Source organism: Chiloscyllium punctatum, chromosome 9 (assembly GCF_047496795.1).
Source record: "Chiloscyllium punctatum isolate Juve2018m chromosome 9, sChiPun1.3, whole genome shotgun sequence".
Taxonomy (NCBI): Eukaryota; Metazoa; Chordata; class Chondrichthyes; order Orectolobiformes; family Hemiscylliidae; genus Chiloscyllium; species Chiloscyllium punctatum.
This window is the reverse complement of record NC_092747.1, coordinates 116,654,146-116,672,439: the sequence shown is the minus strand read 5'-3', so window position 1 is coordinate 116,672,439 and position 18,294 is coordinate 116,654,146. Positions and strand designations below refer to the sequence as shown.

General features: G+C 42.9%; 1 protein-coding gene across 6 annotated transcripts in view; it reads left to right on the top strand.

Moving 5' to 3' along the window:
• The window catches only part of myo16 (myosin XVI), a 390,437-nt gene that overhangs the window by 279,454 nt on the left and 92,689 nt on the right, over nucleotides 1-18,294 (top strand). For all 6 annotated transcript variants that reach the window (XM_072578153.1, XM_072578149.1, XM_072578148.1 and 3 more), the window contains 2 exons: nucleotides 6,075-6,150; nucleotides 17,950-18,128. In XM_072578153.1, the coding sequence (XP_072434254.1) occupies nucleotides 6,075-6,150; nucleotides 17,950-18,128 (255 nt within the window). The remainder of the gene's footprint in view (nucleotides 1-6,074; nucleotides 6,151-17,949; nucleotides 18,129-18,294) is intronic.

Below are 18,294 nucleotides of genomic sequence, written 5' to 3'. Positions count from 1 at the left end.
GCCCGCTGCCTGGACCTGTTGATGGCCAGTTTGGCCAGGCCCAGGAGCAGACCCACGAGGAGGTCTTCGGACCTGCCCTCCCTCCTCCGTACCGGGTGCCCGAAGATCAGGAGCGTGGGACTGAAGTGCAGCCAAAATCAGAGGAGGAGGTTTTTGAGAAAATCAAAAAGGGAGTGCAAACACCCACACCCAATATATATGTGGTCCACGGACTCCACAGCGCCACAGAACAAGCAGTTGGGCTGGGAGTCCGTGAACCACCACAATCTGCGGTTGCAGGGGACTGCTGCGTGCAGCACCCTCCACCCCAGATCCCTGAGAGAAAGGGGGAGGACTCCCACGCAGAGAGCCCTCAACTGGGAAACACTCTTGTTTATATCTGTCCGCAAAGGGTCTCTGATTAGACCAGAATAACAGTCCTAATCAGGGATCTCATATCCTATGATGTCGACCTGGCTTACTTCCTTATAGCCATGACATATCCCACAATTGCTTCTATGACCAATAATGTCTATTGAAATAAATTTAAATTCCCAGTAGCCAACACAAAGGAATTTCAAAACAAGATGTTAAGTTTTACTTAAACTGCCTTTTACTGGATGGCATGCACTGAAGCAACGTTCGCTAAACAATACTTCAGTCTGCAGCTCATGTTTCTAATTACAGAAAATATCCCCATTTTAATATTTAAAATGGTCAACAAAACCTTCTATGTTTATGCTTTACCCTGTCCTTAGGTAACAGACCAAAGCATTCATTCTCCAGAAATAAATTCCAAATTAATTCTTAGCTCTTTAATCCTTTGAGAGCAGAATAACATTTAATCTTCGAACAGAGTTTCAGAATATGAGGTTCCCTGGTGATCCCTCCCTATAGCCAAGCTAGGTGAATCTTTCTGTTTTGTTGAAATACTTACAGCCCTTGTTTCTTCAATCCAAGAGTGACTCCCTCCACATACTTGCATGGTAACCATAGAGATTTGTTGTTTCTGTCGTTCTCTCTCCTGCAGATCCTTATAAACGGAATCTGCCTGGGAAGTTCAGTGATATTTTTAGAAAAGCCTAGAATCTAGTCCTATATTAGCTACACATGAATCGTGCCCTTCTCAAAAACCATAGTCAGGGCTTGGTGAATCATGGTTGCCTTGTATCCAGGTAAATACCTATCCTTTGGAATCCCACCTGCTTTAGGGGAGATTGATCACCTCGTTGTATTATCATTAGACTATGGATCCAGAGACCCAGCTAATGCTCTGGGAACGTGAGTTCAAATCCCACCATGGCAGATGTTAGGATTTGAATTAATTAAAAATCTGGAATTAAGAACCTCATGATGATCATGAAACCATTGACAATTGTCAGGAAAAACCCATTTGGTTCACTCTTGGTCTTCAGGAAAGGAAATCTACTGTCTTAACCTGGTCTGGCCTACTTGTGATTCCGGACCCACAGTAATATGATTGACTCCTAACTGCCCTGTGGCCAATTACAGGGAGCCAATAAATGCTGACCTCACCCACAATAGGAGAAAGTGAGGACTGCATGAAGGGCTTATGCCCGAAATGTCGGTTCTCCTGTTCCTCGGATGGCGCCTGACCTGCTGTGCTTTTCCAGCACCACACTCTCAACACTAGCTCACAAAACCGGTAAAATGAATTTTAAAGAAAACATAATTTTATCTCAAAACTATGTAGATAGTTCAAAGCATAACTATTTACAAAACTTTACATTCCTGACATCTTCCCAAGAAACTAAACATTTATCTACCATCAGAAAAGATGTTGATAGACTGGTCATTGTCTGTACGTATGAACACTTTATATCGTCTTCCCAGTAAAACATTCCAGATTCACTTTTTAATCTTAAATATGTATTCCACCTGGGCTTGCTGTCAGCAGAGCTTGGAAGAGGTTTCTTGATCACTTTCATATCGAATAAAATGGAGGGATGAAAGACATCAGGTGGGATCTCATAAGGGCCCGAATGAAGTGGGCTCCAGTGAGAAATCTGGGAGAATGTGTAAAAGGTCCAGTGAGGCCTAGTTTGATATCAGGAGCTACTAGTTATATTTTCCAGGCATTGAGGTGAGGTTCCAGTGAGGCAGCTATTACTTGAGATTATTGCTTGTTAACAGCCTCAATAGCACTGAATCGCAGCCCTTTAATATGCAGTGTCCTATCCTACCCATCAGCCCCCCCTACCCGCCCCCAATGAGGAAAATAAATGGTGACAGTTCCTGGCATGGAAAGGTCTGATCAGGTACCTGGTGACACCAGCTCACCACTTGCTCCTCAGCAAAGCCATCTTGGTCACATGCCAGCTGTATCTCAGGGCACCACCTCACACACAGCACACGTCCACGGATACTGGCAATCGACACCTGCCAATCGAATTGAACTGAATTGCATCAAATTGAATTGAATTGAGTTAGCTTGATTGTTACATGCTCAAATGAACACAGTGAAAAATTTATAAGTAAACAGCTACAACGCCACATTAGGTACAAAGGTAGTTAGGTACAGCTACTTCAGTTATAAGAAAAAAGTGAGGACTACGGATGCTGGAGATCAGAGTCAAAGCGTGTGGCGCTGGAAAAGCACAGCCAGTCAGGCAGCATCCGAGGAGTAGGTGAGTCGGTGTTTTGAGCATAAGCCCTGATGAAGAGATTATGCTTGAATCGTCAACCCTCCTGCTCCTCGGTTGCTGCCTGACAGGCTGGGTTTTTCCATTGCCACACCTTTTGACTCTGACTTCTTCAGTTATGAGATTAATTACAGTGTAATAATGTTACCGACACACAGTTTAGGTACAGACTACCTCAGTGCCTTAGTCGCAGAATAGATTAAAAAAAGAAAAAAAAGTTACCTTACAGCTGTGCACAGCACGACCATAGGTCAGAAAAACAAGAAGCAATATTAGAAAGATAAACATCACAGTCTCTCTTCAAGGACTGTCTGCAACAGACCAGCACAGGGAGTCTTTCCTGTCCTGACACCACCTCTCCAATCCATTTGAAAGACACTTTTTCACTCTAATACTGTGCCCTGGGGTGAACTCCACTGGACTGAGGGTGTCAAGCAGGATAGACATGGGAGGTTCGGCCACCTTTGGAGTGTCTTGAGAGGAAACTTCAGAGAGGCCTGTGTGTGATTCCTCCTTGGCCTGGGTTCCCATTGGCACTGCCCTGTCTCTTTGTGATGAAGGGCCAGATAGAGTGACGTCAAGGTCCTCCTTGCTGTTAACGCTGCTGACAACCTCACCTCATTCTGGAAAACTTCCCCTTGTTTACCATGTTTATGGAAAAGGTGACAAAATGTGTAGGACAGCTTTGAAGTGTCAGTGCTCATCCGAGGACTCAATGGCCTTTTGGGAAAAGTGCAGGCTATAGTGATACCAATCCATTCTGGAAGATTTCAGTTACCGGCAAGAACTTCTGATTATGTTGAGCAGGAGAATCAGGTGAGAAGGAAAATCCCACCATCCATAAAATCCTGCTTCTTGTCTCTTGTGAACATCTTACAAAATGGACTTGCATATATAATAACGGAGGCAAAAATCCTTCACATGTAGATATTGTGATACGATGGGATTCTATAGGGAGCTTACAGTTTAGATTGATGGCTAAGGCACTTTGAATAGTCCCATTTTATTGGTGTTTCCTATTTATTTAAAAGGGAATGGAAAATAAAAATAGGAAGATTTTGCTAAAACTCTATAAGGCACTAGTCAGACCACTGCTAGAACATTGTGAATAGTTTTGATCTCCTTAAATAAGAAAGGATATACTGGCATGGAGGCAGTCCAGAGAAAATCCATTGGTTATAAGGACTGTCTTATGAGAGGTTAGGTAGATTGGATCTGTATTCAGAATAAACAAGAATAAGTGGTAACTTTATTGAAACATACAAGAAATGTGGGGGACTTGACAGGGTAAATGTAGAAGGGCTGTTTCCCCTTGATGGGGGGTGTGGAGAGTCTGTGATCAGAGGACAGAAGAAGGGGTTGCATATATAAGACAGGGAAGAGACTTTTTTTTCTCTTGATTTTCATCTCCTAACATTGCTGTTGGCAATGTTAGTACATGCATTGTCATCCTTTGTAAAGTAACTTGCTTCAGTCTAGGAATGAGACCAAAGCTCACCAAGGTTTTGCAGAAGTGTGCCTTGCTGATGATGATCATAGACTCATGAATCTTGGAAGTGAAAGCAGTTATTGAATAAAACCTAACCTTCCGGAATAAAGCAAAGCATACTATGGAACTGTGTACCTCGGGAGTGACGTATAAGTTTGGGATTGTATAAGACTATTTAAGTTGAAGCACACTTTTATTATTTGATGAGTCTGCTAATTAATTAGCTAATTCAATGTGCATTGACTCAGCTTTGTGTTCAAGTGCAAGGTAGAAAATAACTTTAGGTTGATAATTTCTTCATCTGAGAGCCTTTTGGTGGTACATTTCATCATTTTGATTGGCAGCTGTTCCAAAAGAACTTTGTGGTAAAGGAGCCCCACAGACTTCAAAATAATAGATTGAATGGCTTGGTCTCCAGATTGTCAGAGAATGAATGTACATTTGGACATGCACACTGAGTCCCTGTGTTAGCCCTGATGTGTGAATTTATGTGGGAATTGTCCATCAGGAGTTCTGATGCAGAGTCACCAGACTATAAACGCTAACTCTGCTTTCTTCCCACAGGTGTTGCCAGACCCACTGAGTTTTTCCACTATTTCTGTTTTTTTGTTTCTGAGCTACATTCTCGACTGAATCTGACTACCTATAGTCACCCGTCTGACCCACCACTCAGAGCCTCCCTGCTGTCTCCTGACTACTAACCCCCTCCCCCCTCTGACTCAACTACTCTCAAACCTGACTGCAGTCATTATTTCACCCACCTATCTACTGTAATCACGTACCCACTCACCTATCAGATCCCTCGCCTACATACCCTACCAACCTGCCCTCCTCACTCATTCCACCACCTCACCCACTTTCTCATTATAACGATGTACCCAGTCCAGTCCGCTACTATATACAGACGTCACCCACCTAGCCATCAACCTAACTTACACATTCATGGTTAATGCAGGGTGAGAGGGTCAGTGCATACCTGATGGGCCAAATGGCCTCTTTCCCCACCGTAGGGGTTCTATGATTAAACCCTTAAATTTACCATACAACAGCTGAAGCTGTAAAAAGCAGCCATGTACTCTCCTTCCCCTGACCTAACTCCACACTGACAAGGTCCCACAGGGGATGTAGCATTGTCCATTCCTTTGACAGTGGGATTGTAAAACATTGGAAAAAAATAAGCAGCAGGTTGAGAGGATATTCAAGCACAGTGGCGGTCCACCCATCATTGCTCCTACTTTGTTTGTTCAGTCCGGGTGAGTGTAGACATATCTGAGCTTTTGAACATTTACGATTCAGTAATAATGTTTAAGAATGATGATCATTTTGTAAAAAACAGGAACCAAAAACATTTCATCAATCTTTTCAACACCTATTAGATTTAAATCATTCATTTCTTCCCTATCTGAGAACACCAGCCCCTGATAAATTCATTCTCATCTACAAATGGCTTTAGAAGCTAAACATGAATAGGGAATGCTGGCAGTTATAATGCAACCTGGAGAGTGTAGTATTACTTGCCTTTCAATTTAATGAGTATCAAACTCTGCATTCGGAGCAAAATTGATTACTTACGTATTTTGTTTCTTTACCCTTGATCACAAGCAAGCATGTCTCAGCACATATACATTGCCTACAGGTGTCCTTTAAAGTTATGGTGCTTATTATCTTTGATGGTAGTAATGATTAGTTTTATTATTCCATTGAAGTAGTATTTACTTTGGAAACATAGGTGCCACTTAGACGGAAAGGTTATTAGGTTTGACTACTGATCTTGATCCATGTGATTCATCACTTTCAACAGTCTTTACATTTACGCCTGCTGTGGGAAATTAGAGTTATCTTCATATGAGCAACAGAACAGTGAAAATAAACAGATTGAAGGCATAAACGTACTGGTTGAAGTAAAGTGCTGAAACAGTGTGTGATGTTCTGTTTCGCAACAGGTAACCTACGATTTAACAGGAGCGATTGAAAAGAACAAAGATTCACTTTCCCAAAGCCTCTTCTTTGTTATGAAAAGTAAGTGTTTGTTGTTTTTTTATAAATCAAAACACATTGCAAGCACTATATTTATGCCACTTTATTTGTGTTAATTAACGAAGTTAGATTGTTGTTATGTCTCAAACGTTTTCAATGTCATGAATGAAATGTCATTTAAAAATAAATGTAGTTTCCACTATGTAATTATGTCATTCTTTGCCATGTTTTCGTTGAGCTGGTGTTACTACTTGTCTCAGCAGGCTGTGAAAGCAAATCTTTTCCATAATAGATTGAAATAGGTTGCCATATTCAAAGCCTTAACAGGAAATATTCTTTCACTTGTCATGACATATACAAATATATAAACATTTATTGAATGGGAGCATTCCAAGGTCAAACAATGCTTTATTGGTTACTTCTAATTTTTAAATTGTAGAAACATTGCTGGAAATTGCTTCCACAAAACAAACACCTAACAACAATCAACACTATCAGGCCAAAGTGGCCTGCTTGATTGACACCACGTCCATAATCACCCACTCCCTTCACCCCCGATGCTCAGGAGCAGCAGTGTATACGATCTACAAGACACATAGCAGAAATTCACCAAATATCCTCAGGCAGCACCTTCCAAACCCATGATGACTTCCACCTAGAAGGACAAGGTCAGCAGATACATGGGAGTATCTCCAACTGCAAGTTCCCCTCCAAACCACTCATCATGCTGACTTGGAAATATATTGACATTCCTTCATTATCACTGGTTCAAAATCCTGGAATTCCCTCTCTAACGACACTGTGGGTCAACCCACAGCCGGTGGACTGCAGTAGTTCAAGAAGGCAACTCACCATGACCTTCTTAAGGGCAACAAGGGACAAGCAATAAATGTTGGCCCAGCCAGAGATGCCCACATCCAATGGGCGAATAAAAAAGAATAATTGACTGCAGAAGCAATGGACTGAATTTTCCCATTTTCTGGTTTGTTGTTATTTTTGGGAGTTCCTGTCATGGTGACCTATCTCCTGCACTCATCTACTGCTCACTTCACTAATTGTGCATCAACCCTCCACAACACTCTTCTCAGTCAGTCATGCAGGAGCAGAGATCAAAGTGCTGTCACATTCCAGCAATCATGAGCATCATAGTTAAACTCCACTTCAAATGCTGCAAGCCAGCAGCTGACCTTCACATAGAGTCATAGAGATGTACAGCATGGAAACAGACCCTTCGGTCCAACCCGTCCATGCCGACCAGATATCCCAACCCAATCTAGTCCCACCTGCCAGCACCCGGCCCATGAACCAGAGAGGGAAGGAAAGGTATCCTAATTCTGCAGCAGAGACCAGGTGATCTTCTGTCAATCAAAGTGATTGACAGAAGGGGAGTTTGCTTTTCTCTGGACCACTCAGAAGGCAATGCCAGTAGATAGAGCCAGCCTGGATGGATAGAGACACCTGGAAAAGCACTGTCTCCAGGGTGAAATGAAATGCCCAGCAATATTGGAAGAAGGGTTAATGCCCTTTTGTGTTCTATCAGGGTAAACATCACCATGTGCTACCCTACCATAAGACCATAAGACATAGGAGTGGAAGTAAGGCCATTCGGCCCATCGAGTCCACTCCGCCATTCAATCATGGCTGATGTGCATTTCAGCTCCACTGACCAGCATTCTCCCCGTAGCCCTTAATTCCTCTAGACAACAAGAACCTATCAATCTCGGCCTTGAAGACATTTAGCGTCCCGGCTTCCACTGCACTCCGTGGCAATGAATTCCACAGGCCCACCACTCTCTGGCTGAAGAAATGTCTCCGCATTTCTGTTCAGAAATGACCCCCTCTAATTCTAAGGCTGTGTCCACGGGTCCTAGTCTCCTCGCCTAACAGAAACAATTTCCTAGCATCCACCTTTTCAAAGCCATGTATTATTTTGTACGTCTCTATTAGATCTCCCCTTAATCTTCTAAACTCCAACGAATACAATCCCAGTATCCTCAGCCGTTCCTCATATGCTAGACCTGTCATTCCAGGGATCATCCGTGTGAATCTCCGCTGGACACGTTCCAGTGCCAGTATGTCCTTCCTGAGGTGTGGGGACCAAAACTGGACACAGTACTCCAAATGGGGCCTAACCAGAGCTTTATAATTGCTCTACGATTGCTCCAAATGTACCATTGCACATACCTCTCACCAAGGCTGACGATCTACCACTCATTATAGAGTCTTAAAGTCATAGAGATGTACAACATGGAAACATGCCTGTTGTTCCAACTTTTCTCTGCCAACCAGATATCTAGTCCCATTTGCCTGCATTTGGCCCATTTTCCTTTAAACCCTTCCTATTCACATACCCATCCAGATGCCTTTTAAATGCTGTAATTGTACCAGCCTCCACCACTTCCTCTGGCAGCTCATTCTATACACGCACCACCCTCTGCAAGAAAATGTTGCCCTTTACACCCCATTTAAATTTTTCCCCTCTGATCCTAAACCTATGCCCTCTAGTTTTGGACTCCCCTACTCTGAGGAAAAGACCTTGGTTATTCATCCTGTCCATGCCCCTCTTGATTCAGCCTGTGGTGCTCAAGAGAAAACAGCCCCATCCTATTCAACGTCTCCCTATAGCTCAAATCTTCCAACCCTGGCAACACCCTTGGAAGTCTTTTCCGAATCCTTTCAAGTTTCACAACACCTTTCCTACAGGAGGGAGACCAGAAGTGAATGCAGTATTCCAAAAGTAGAATTTGTTATTTGTTATTGCCAGATTTTCACCCTGACCTGCATTCAGCCATTGGTGCTCAGACTTAACTGCACTGAGCATGGTGGTTCAGTGGTTAGTACTGCTGCCTCACAGTACCAGGGACCTGGGTTCGATTCCCACCTCAGGCGACTCTCTGTGTGGAGTCTGCACGTTCTCACCGTATCTGTATGGGTTTCCTCCGGGTGCTCCGGTTTCATCCCACAATCCAAAGATGTGCCGGTCAGGTGAGTTGGCCATGCTAAATTGCCCATAGTGTTAAGTGCATTAGTTAGGGGTAAATATAGGGTAGGGGAATGGGACTGAGTGGATTGCTCTTCGGATGGTTGGTGTGGACTTGTTGGGCCGAAGGGCCTGTTTCCGTTCTGTACCTAATGTAATAGTTTAGTGACATGAGTTCAAATCCCACTCTGGAAATGGTGGAATTTATAAGAGGGCAGCACTATGGCTCAGTAGTTAGTACTGCTGCCTTACAGCACCCCGGTCCCAGGTTCGATTCCAGCCTCGGGCGACTGTCTGTGTGGGGTCTGCGTGGGTTTTGTCCAGTTGCTCGCGTTTCCTCCCATAGTCCAAAAGATGTGCAGGAAAGGTGAATTGGCTATGCTAAATTGCCCAAAGAGGGAACTGGCTCTGGGTGGGTTACTCTTCAGAGGGTTGGTGTGGACTGGTTGGGCCGAAGGGCCTGTTTCCATAGGGAATCTAATCTAAAGTATAAGGGGAGCAAGGGACCTTGACTACTCCAGGCACTCAAGCAGAGGAGGCTTCACAGATTGACTTCCTCTCAGAACAAGTGTAGGCTGTTCAGTCACTTGGAGACCCAACATTGCTCGTGTGCAGTTTTTTCCGATTTTCCCATAATGCTACAAATCTGGATTCTATCAATTTCAGCCTTAAATATACACAAGCACTTTACCCCTACATCTTTCTGCGGCAAGGAATTCCAAAGACTCTCTATCCTCTGAGAGAAGACGTTCCTCCTCATCTCAGCCTTAATTTGGTGCCCCTTTATTCTGAGACCATGCCCTCTGGTCTTAGACTCCCCCTTGTAGGGAAACAACCCCTCAGCATTTACCCTATTGAGCCCCTTAAATATCTAATATGTTTCAATGTTTCATTCTACTAAACACCAGTGAGTATAGCCCCAACCAGTTTAGCCTTTGCTCATAAGACAGTCACTCTACTCCAGCATTCATCCGAATGAACCTTCTCTGAATTACCTCCTCTGAAATTATATCTTCCGACCATGTGCAGGTTAAGGTGGATTAGCCATGCTAAATTGCCCCGTAGTATCCAGAGATGTGCAGGGTAGGCGGATTAGCCATAGGAATTCTAGGTTTATGGGGAGAGTGCAGGTGGGTGGGTCTGGGTGGCATGTTCTTTGGAGGGTTGGTGTGGACTTGGTGGGCTGAATGTCCTGCTGCCGCACTGTGGGAGTTCCATGATTCCCCGAAATAAGGGGATCAAAGCGTTCAGTACTCCCGGCATGGTCTCACCAGCACCTTGTTAAGTTGCAGCACAAGTTCCCTACTTCTCTGCTCCAAGCTCCGTGAAATAAGGGTTAACATTCCAGGCCCCTCTACATTTACCCTGCCTGTAATCCCCAGCTGTACTGAAGTTTCAGCCAAGTAGGGAGAGAGGGAGAGCTTGTATCTAGCCAGGACACACTCATCATTTATGGGCCATCAAATCATAAATGCCCTGCAGGGTTGTCTGCTCAAACGGTCCAGACCAGCAGGCTCCACTACACAGCAAGTTCCCTCCACTCCAGCTGGAGACGACTGTGGTCATAGGGGATGTCGTGGCAAGGGGAAAAAAATTATTGGAGGGCACTTAAATGGCAAGGGTGGCACTGAACTGTAAGTACATTTGTAAAGATATATGCATGGTAATTCATCACGCATTCAATTGACTGTCATTTTACTTGTGGGACCTAGTTACATTAATACACTGCAATGTCTTGGTTAGACAGTCTCTCCAGACATCCCAAGGAGGTTAGAAGTTATGGTGATGAGGCATTGCTCATCTGTGAGATGCATCATGGATAGCAGCAGATTTTAAACATCCTTCATCCCTTATATTCATGAACACAGGCTTAACTATTCATCTTTCTCAAGAGAGAGAGAAATCCGTAGTCCCCTGGGACTATGGTACCTTTCACTTTCAGTCTAGTGTGCTGATCACTCAGACTCGAGTTAATGTGAACAGTTCCTTCTCTCCACTCACGTTCTGCCCTTATGGTCAGTTTATGCGTGTGATTATGTACTAATTCACAAGGGGACATTTCTCGGTTGCAAAGATTAATTTGACTTATGTGTCTTATGATGGAGTGCACGCTCATTCAAGGATGGGTAATGTCCATGGCTCCAGTATCAATGAAAGTCTGTTTCAGTGCATTGTTCTGCAAGTGTACCTTTTGTCACTTTGCCATTGGAGTGAAGTGCACTTGAGCATCACATGCTCATTTAATAGTGTATGTGAAATTGCACACATGAGCGATGAAGAGAGTCACAAGGGTCTACATCAGAATGCTTCTCAAACTGATAACGATCATTAGACAACTCACTCTTCAGCTGTCCGTTATGTGATCATTAAGGAAGCCTCAGAAGCTAATTGTCCTTGGTGTTGTACAATGTTATAACCCCTGTCTTTGCCAAGCTCTCATTCAGAACATACAATGTTCTCATTCTTGAATATGGGAACAACAGATGTTCTGAAGCATTCAACCAGTTGTTAATAACTTGCATTGCACAACAGAAAGGCAAAGAAACACCAAAGAAGCTATATTTCTTTTTGTCACTAAGGGCTGCCTGCCTTTGAAACAAATATTACATTCACTGAAAGGTGTCTTCACCTAGGGGCATAGGTGTAAGGTGACAGGGGAAAGTTTAAAGGAGATATATAAGGTAAATTCTTTTTTACACAGGTATGGGACCTTCTTTTATTAATTTCTGGGAAGTAGGAATCACTGACTGGGTCAGCATTTATTGCCTGTCCCTAGTTGCCCTTGAGAAGATGATGGTGAGCTGCTTTCTTGAACCACTTTAGTCCACTTGCTGTGGGTTGACCCACAATGGCATTGGGGAGGGAATTGCAGGATTTTGACCCAGTGACAGTGAAGGAATGGTGACATATTTCTGAGTCAGAATGGTGAGTGATTTGGAGGGGAACTTGAGTGGTACTTCCATGTATCTGCTGCCCTTGTCCTTCTAGATGGAAGTGGACATGGGTTTGCAAGATGAGTTGGTAGAAACAGATACGATAGCAATAGTTAAGAGGCATTTAGACAGACACATAAACAAGAAGGCAATGGAGTGATATGGACCATGTGCAAGCAGATGGGATTAGTTTAGGCTGATGAATCTGTTTATATGCTGTTGGTTCTATGTTCTATGTTCTATCTCCTTTCCCTTGGAAGCAGCTATCAATTAAGTTCAGTCTGGATTGGTCTGCCCAATGCAACAACACTCTTATCATGTTGAAAGTAGTGTTCCTTCCAGTCAATGTTGACATCTTCCTCCTTGGAATACTGCTGCCACTTTATTATCTCATCAGCATTCACAACATCCCTTTTGCCTGTTTCAGTTTTGCAGAATACATTGTACCAGGGGTATGGAGCACACTCTATCTAGAATGAACTATAAGGAATCTCCAGTGTGATCCAAACATTGGAATCTCATCTTGAGGTGACCCATTCTCTATTTCACAATGGCACAGGTGGAAGAGTGTGCTGTAGTGTGGCCATGTTCTGACTCAGTAACTGGATTCTTCAATGGAATCATTGACCGTGTTTGGAGAAGGTCACCCTTCTCTCTCAGTGGCCATTCATGATGGCATTCAGCCCTTGGAATGAGGCAAATGCTTGCAAGTTGTCAAGAATATAGGCACTATGGAACCTTGCAGGATACAAGTGAGTTGTACGTTAATCCTGTTGATGAATTTAGTTCCATCATAATGCAGCACTCTTGGTGTGTACATTCTCCAGTGTCCTGTATCTTTGGGAGCTAGTGATATTGGAAAATCCCATCGCCCAGGCTGTCACAATGACCTCATCGTGGGGAAAAGAAACGAAGAGATCTGATCTTGCACTGACTGCATTTGTAATTTCTTAAATACCTTTGTGAATTGAGCTTTGGGAGATTCCACACAGATCCCCAGTGGCTCCTCAGAATGATCTAGTTGCGTAAAAGTTAGGCACGGCTGTTAACTTAACGGCTGCCCACTCCTTCAGAGTCCAGAGGCGTGGTTTTGTCACAGTGTTCCTGGAATCCTGAGTCTGTGTCTGCGCTGTGCATCAGTCATCTGAGGAAAGGATGATGAGAACAGTAAATGTTGGCTGTCTTCAATCTCCTCGACATGCTGAAGGGAGTTTCTGCTGCAGCTTCTCCCCCGGAGGGTATGTGCCAGCTGCTGGAGCTTGCTGCTTTTCCTGTGTTTGCTGACATCAATGTAACTCTACTGCCTTCTGTGTTAGATTTGTAGAGCCACAAGGACAATGATAGTACCAGTCAATGTTGGATTCACTCAGCAATTACCCGAGATGGAGAGTAGCAGAATCAGAACACCATCTCAGAGATGTGATTACCTCAGATACAGAAAAACTTGGATATCATCCAGGCCTGGGCTGAGAAGTGCCAGGCAATGGCTATCTCCAAAGAAAAAGAATCAATCTAACCATCACGCTTTAAGATTCAATGTTGATATCATTGGTGAAATTCTAATAACCAGCATTCAACAGAAACTGAACTGGACTAGCCATATAAATATTGTGGCTATATAAACAAGATCAGAGACTAGGAATTCTACAGCATTTGGGTCTCTTCCTTTCTCTTAGAATGTTTATTCAGTATCTACAAGCTATCAGTGGGGAGTTTGATGGAATACTCTTCACCTTTCTGGAAAAGTGTGGTTCCAACAAGACTCCAAGAGCATAACCACATCCAGGATAAAGCAACGCGCTTCACTGGCACCCTCTCCACCAGCATTATTTGCCCTCACCACTATTGCACAAGGATAGCAATGTATATCATGTACAAGTTGCACTGCAGAAACTCACCAAGGGTCCTTTGACAGAACCTTCTAAACCCACAACCTCTACCACCGAGAAGTGTAAGGGCAGCAGGCACTTAGGAGCTTCATCACCGTGAAAATGTGCTCCAAGCCGATCCTGATTTTGCACCACGTTGACAGTGCTTCACTAATGCTGGAGCTTCCTTCCTTACCAGCACTATGGCTGTTCTTACACTGAAAGTGCTGCACAGTTTGAGAGAGCTATTTTCTCCAAGGCACTTTTCACCACTATTTTCTCCAGGGCAAGTAGGTTTGAACAACTGCTGGCTTAGCCAATTACACCCATATCTCAAGTACAAATAGTTTTAGACGTTTTCTCATTTTAAACACAAGAAAGAGTTTTGAATAATATGGAAAAAGGTGACAGGCAGTCTGTACAAACCTCACTTTGTACTTATGGTTATACTCCAATCCTGAACTGTGGGAAGGTACTCATAAGAATTTGTTCTCTAGTCACTAGGTCAGATAGAAAAACTGAAGTGTAAAAGAGAAGCATCCAACATCATAGATCAGTGATGTAAGTAAGGACAAGATGGAGGAGATCTCAGACAAGCTACACAAATTGGAACTAAATTGAATGTCAAATCCTCCAAGAGTTATTTCAAGTGCTGAGCTGAGAGGAAGGAGAGAACTTGAGAGGCAGCATGGAAATGAAGATTCCTCAGACATTGAGATGACTTTAAGGGCAAGGGAAGTGCTTTGAATACAATAGATTTCACCCAGAGTGATTTGGAACCAATTTTCTTGAAGGGTGGGTGCTTAAGGAAAGAGAGAACATTTTAATTCCAAGTGTTTCCGTGATCATTGTGGTACCATTATTCTTAGCTCTGATTAGCTATTTCAGAGTGCAATTAATTATCTACTATAGGTGTGGAGTCATCCATAGGCCAGATTGGTTAAACCTGGTGCATAATTTATTTCAGGAGAAAATGATGACTGTAGATCAGAATCGAGAGTGTGGCGTTGGAAAAGCACAGCAGGTCAGGCAACATCCGAGGAGTGGGAGAGTCGATGTTTCAGGCATAAGCCATTTCTGATGAAGAGCTTGTGCTGGAAATGTTGATTCTCTTACTCCTTGGATGCTGACTGACCTGCTGCGTTTTTCCAGCGCCACACTCATAAAATTTGTTTCAGTCAAGTCCATTGTTAAACCAAATAGGCTCTTAAGACTATCCCATAGTTCCAACAGCAGTTTTGTTTAATTAATTGAATTTAAATGCCTCAGATGCAAGAGTCCCTTTTGTTTATTCACTAGTTGGACCAGCAGATCACTAATTACACTTTAGAAGAAGGTGGTGAGCTATTTTCTCGAACTGTTGCAATCCTTAGGGTGTATGGACACCTTCAGTGCTATCAGGAACAGAGTCCCTTGATCTTGACCCTGCAACAGTAAAGTAACAATGGCTTATTTCCATGGCTGGGTGATATGCTTTACAAGGGAATTTGTAAGTGGCCTTTTTGTAGTGCATCTGGCTCCATGGTCAGATCTAAGGCATGACCCTGTGGTAATCCTGAAATGATGTCCCAGGCCTGAGATAGTTGACCTTCAACAACCACAATCATCTTTTTTTTGTATTTGTTGTCACACCAACTAGTAGAATCTTACTTCAATTCTTATTGACCCCAGTTTTAGATTAGATTAGATTATTTACAGTGTGGAAACAGGCCCTTCAGCCCAACAAGTTCACACCGCCCCGCCGAAGCGCAACCCACCCATACCCCTACATTTACCCCTTACCTAACACTACGGGCAATTTAGCATGGCCAATTCACCTGACCTGCACATCTTTGGAGTGTGGGAGGAAACCGGAGCACCCGGAGGAAACCCACGCAGACACGGGGAGAACGTGCAAACTCCAGTCGCCTGAGGCGGGAATTGAACCCGAGTCTCTGGCGCTGTGAGGCAGCAGTGCTAACCACTGTGCCACCGTGCCGCCCACAACATGCCGCCCAGTTTTTCTAGGGTTCTGTAATGCCAAACTTGCTGTCATGGGCAGTCACTCTCCCCTCACCTCTGAAGTTTAGAGTTTTTCTCTGTATTCTTATCAAGGCTCTAATGATGTCAGGAGCTTCATATTTTCTCTTTTGCACTGATGCAAATCCCCCACCATTGAGGATAGGAATATTTGTGATGCCTCTTTCTCCTGTTTATCGTTTAATTGTCATCCACCATCCATGAAAGGGTGTGACAGGATTATTGACCTTCGATCTGATGAGTTATTGTAGGATCACTTTGTTCTGCTAATCATGTACTGCTTCCAATGTTAGACATGCAAGTGATCTTTTGTGGTAGCATCACCAGGGTAAATTCTCATATTCAAATTTGCTGATGATGTTCAGGGCATGTTTTCCTACATTCTTATTGAATATTGGTTCATTCCTTGGCTTGGTGACAATGGTAGAGTAGGAAATAAGCCAGGCAAAGAGGTTACAGATTGTCATTGAATACAATTCTGCTGTTGCTGATGGCCCACAACAATAGAATGGGCACCCAGTTTTAAGTTGATAAATCTGTTCAAAATCTATCCCAATAAGCATTATGGGAGTGCCAGATAACACAATATATATCCTCAATGTGAAGACCAATACTTCATTTCTCCAAAGTCTCTGTAGTAGTCATTCCTAGCAACCCTATCATGGGCAGATGCACTTGTGACAAATAGATTTATGAGGACATGGCAAGTAGGTATTTCCCTCTTATTGGTTCCTTCACCCTCTATCTTGCACCCTGTCTTGTAGCTTTGTCCTTTAGGATTTAGCCAGTTTATTTAGTAGTGCCTGAAATAACTACTGTTCTACCAAATCATTTTTTCTTTATATGAAGTGATTCTCTGATCATAAGAATCGGGAAAACTAAGGTGAATGATTTTACTCGAAAACACGACAGAGAATTCTATGGAAAAATATCGGAAGGAGAAGTTGATAATTCATAGAGAATTCTTAGTTTTAGAAATAGAGGCAGAGTGTACAATAGCAAGGGAGTTATGTTGGAAGTTGGAAAGTTTTGGAGGGGTATGGGCCAGGAGCAGGCAGATGGGGACTAGTTTAATGTGGGATTATGTTCAGCATGGACTGTGTGGACTGAAGGGTCTGTTTCTGTGCTGTATGACTCCATGTCTCGAAGTACATTAGTTCAGCCCCAGGTGGACTACTGTGTCAGTTCTGGGCACCACCCTTCTAGAAAGGTGTAAAGACTGTCAGGAGTGCAGCAGAGATTTACTGGAATGGTTCCATGGATAAGAGATTGCAGTTACCTGAATGGAGTGAAGAAACTTGTGTTACTCTACTTAGATCAGAGAAGAGGAGGAAAGTATTTAAAATCATGAATGATGTAAATACAATACATAAAAATCACACTGTTTCCAAAGACTGGAGCTCTGGTCAACACAGGTTTGAAGTAAATGTAAAAAGAAGTTAAATTATTACAACAAGTGGTTAGAATTTGGAATGCATTACTTGATAATGTAGTGAAAACATCAGCAATTAGTAAAGCATATGAGAACTTCGGTCATGTAAACAGAGAAAAATAGTACATTAAAAAGGAAGTTATACTTTATCTTTCAACGACAATGGTTGTGACCCACCTGATTCTGGACTTTGTAAGGGTATAGTTTTGATTTACTGAAAGAGTTTTTGAGATTATATTGATGTAGAAGGAGTAAGATGCTCAGTTTTTTTCTTTTTGGAGTAGGAACATCGGGGAGGAATTTGATGATGGTGTTCAAATCCACCAAGGATTTCCATCAAATAAATAACTGGGGAACAACATGGAGACGTGTTGTTAACTTGACAACCCAGATTTAAGATGATTGGCAAAAAGAGAACAGGGAAGTACGAGGGAGACTTTTTTTCTTATGGAAGCATTTAACATTATTTCACTTTAATCAATATATTCATGGAAGTCAGAACAAATTTCTGAGAGAAATCAAAGTAATCAGTGAGATAGAAACATGGCGTACACATAACGTTAGTTTTAGAAGCAGGTTATTAATAACATTTTCTTCTTGAATTTGCAGCCAGTGAAAATGTTGTTATTCACCAGTTCTTCCAGTCCAAATTGACCCAAACTGGTTCTCTTATTCCCTTACATCATCATCTGAGCCTTCGAGGGTCCAAAGCATTGATGTTGTCACAGAATCGATGTTCAACTTCACGAAGCAAAGGACCAAAGAAGTTTCTGGACCTAAACAGCAAGGTACTAGGCCCAGGTGATGGGCAGTAAAGACAGTTGTAAACATTCATCTTTCTTCTGCAATTGTCTGAACACTTCTTACAGAAATCTGCCTCTCAGCCTTATTATAAACTGACTGCTGCTCTGATGAATGTTAAATTTACAGGGAAAGTAAAATACAACACTGCCA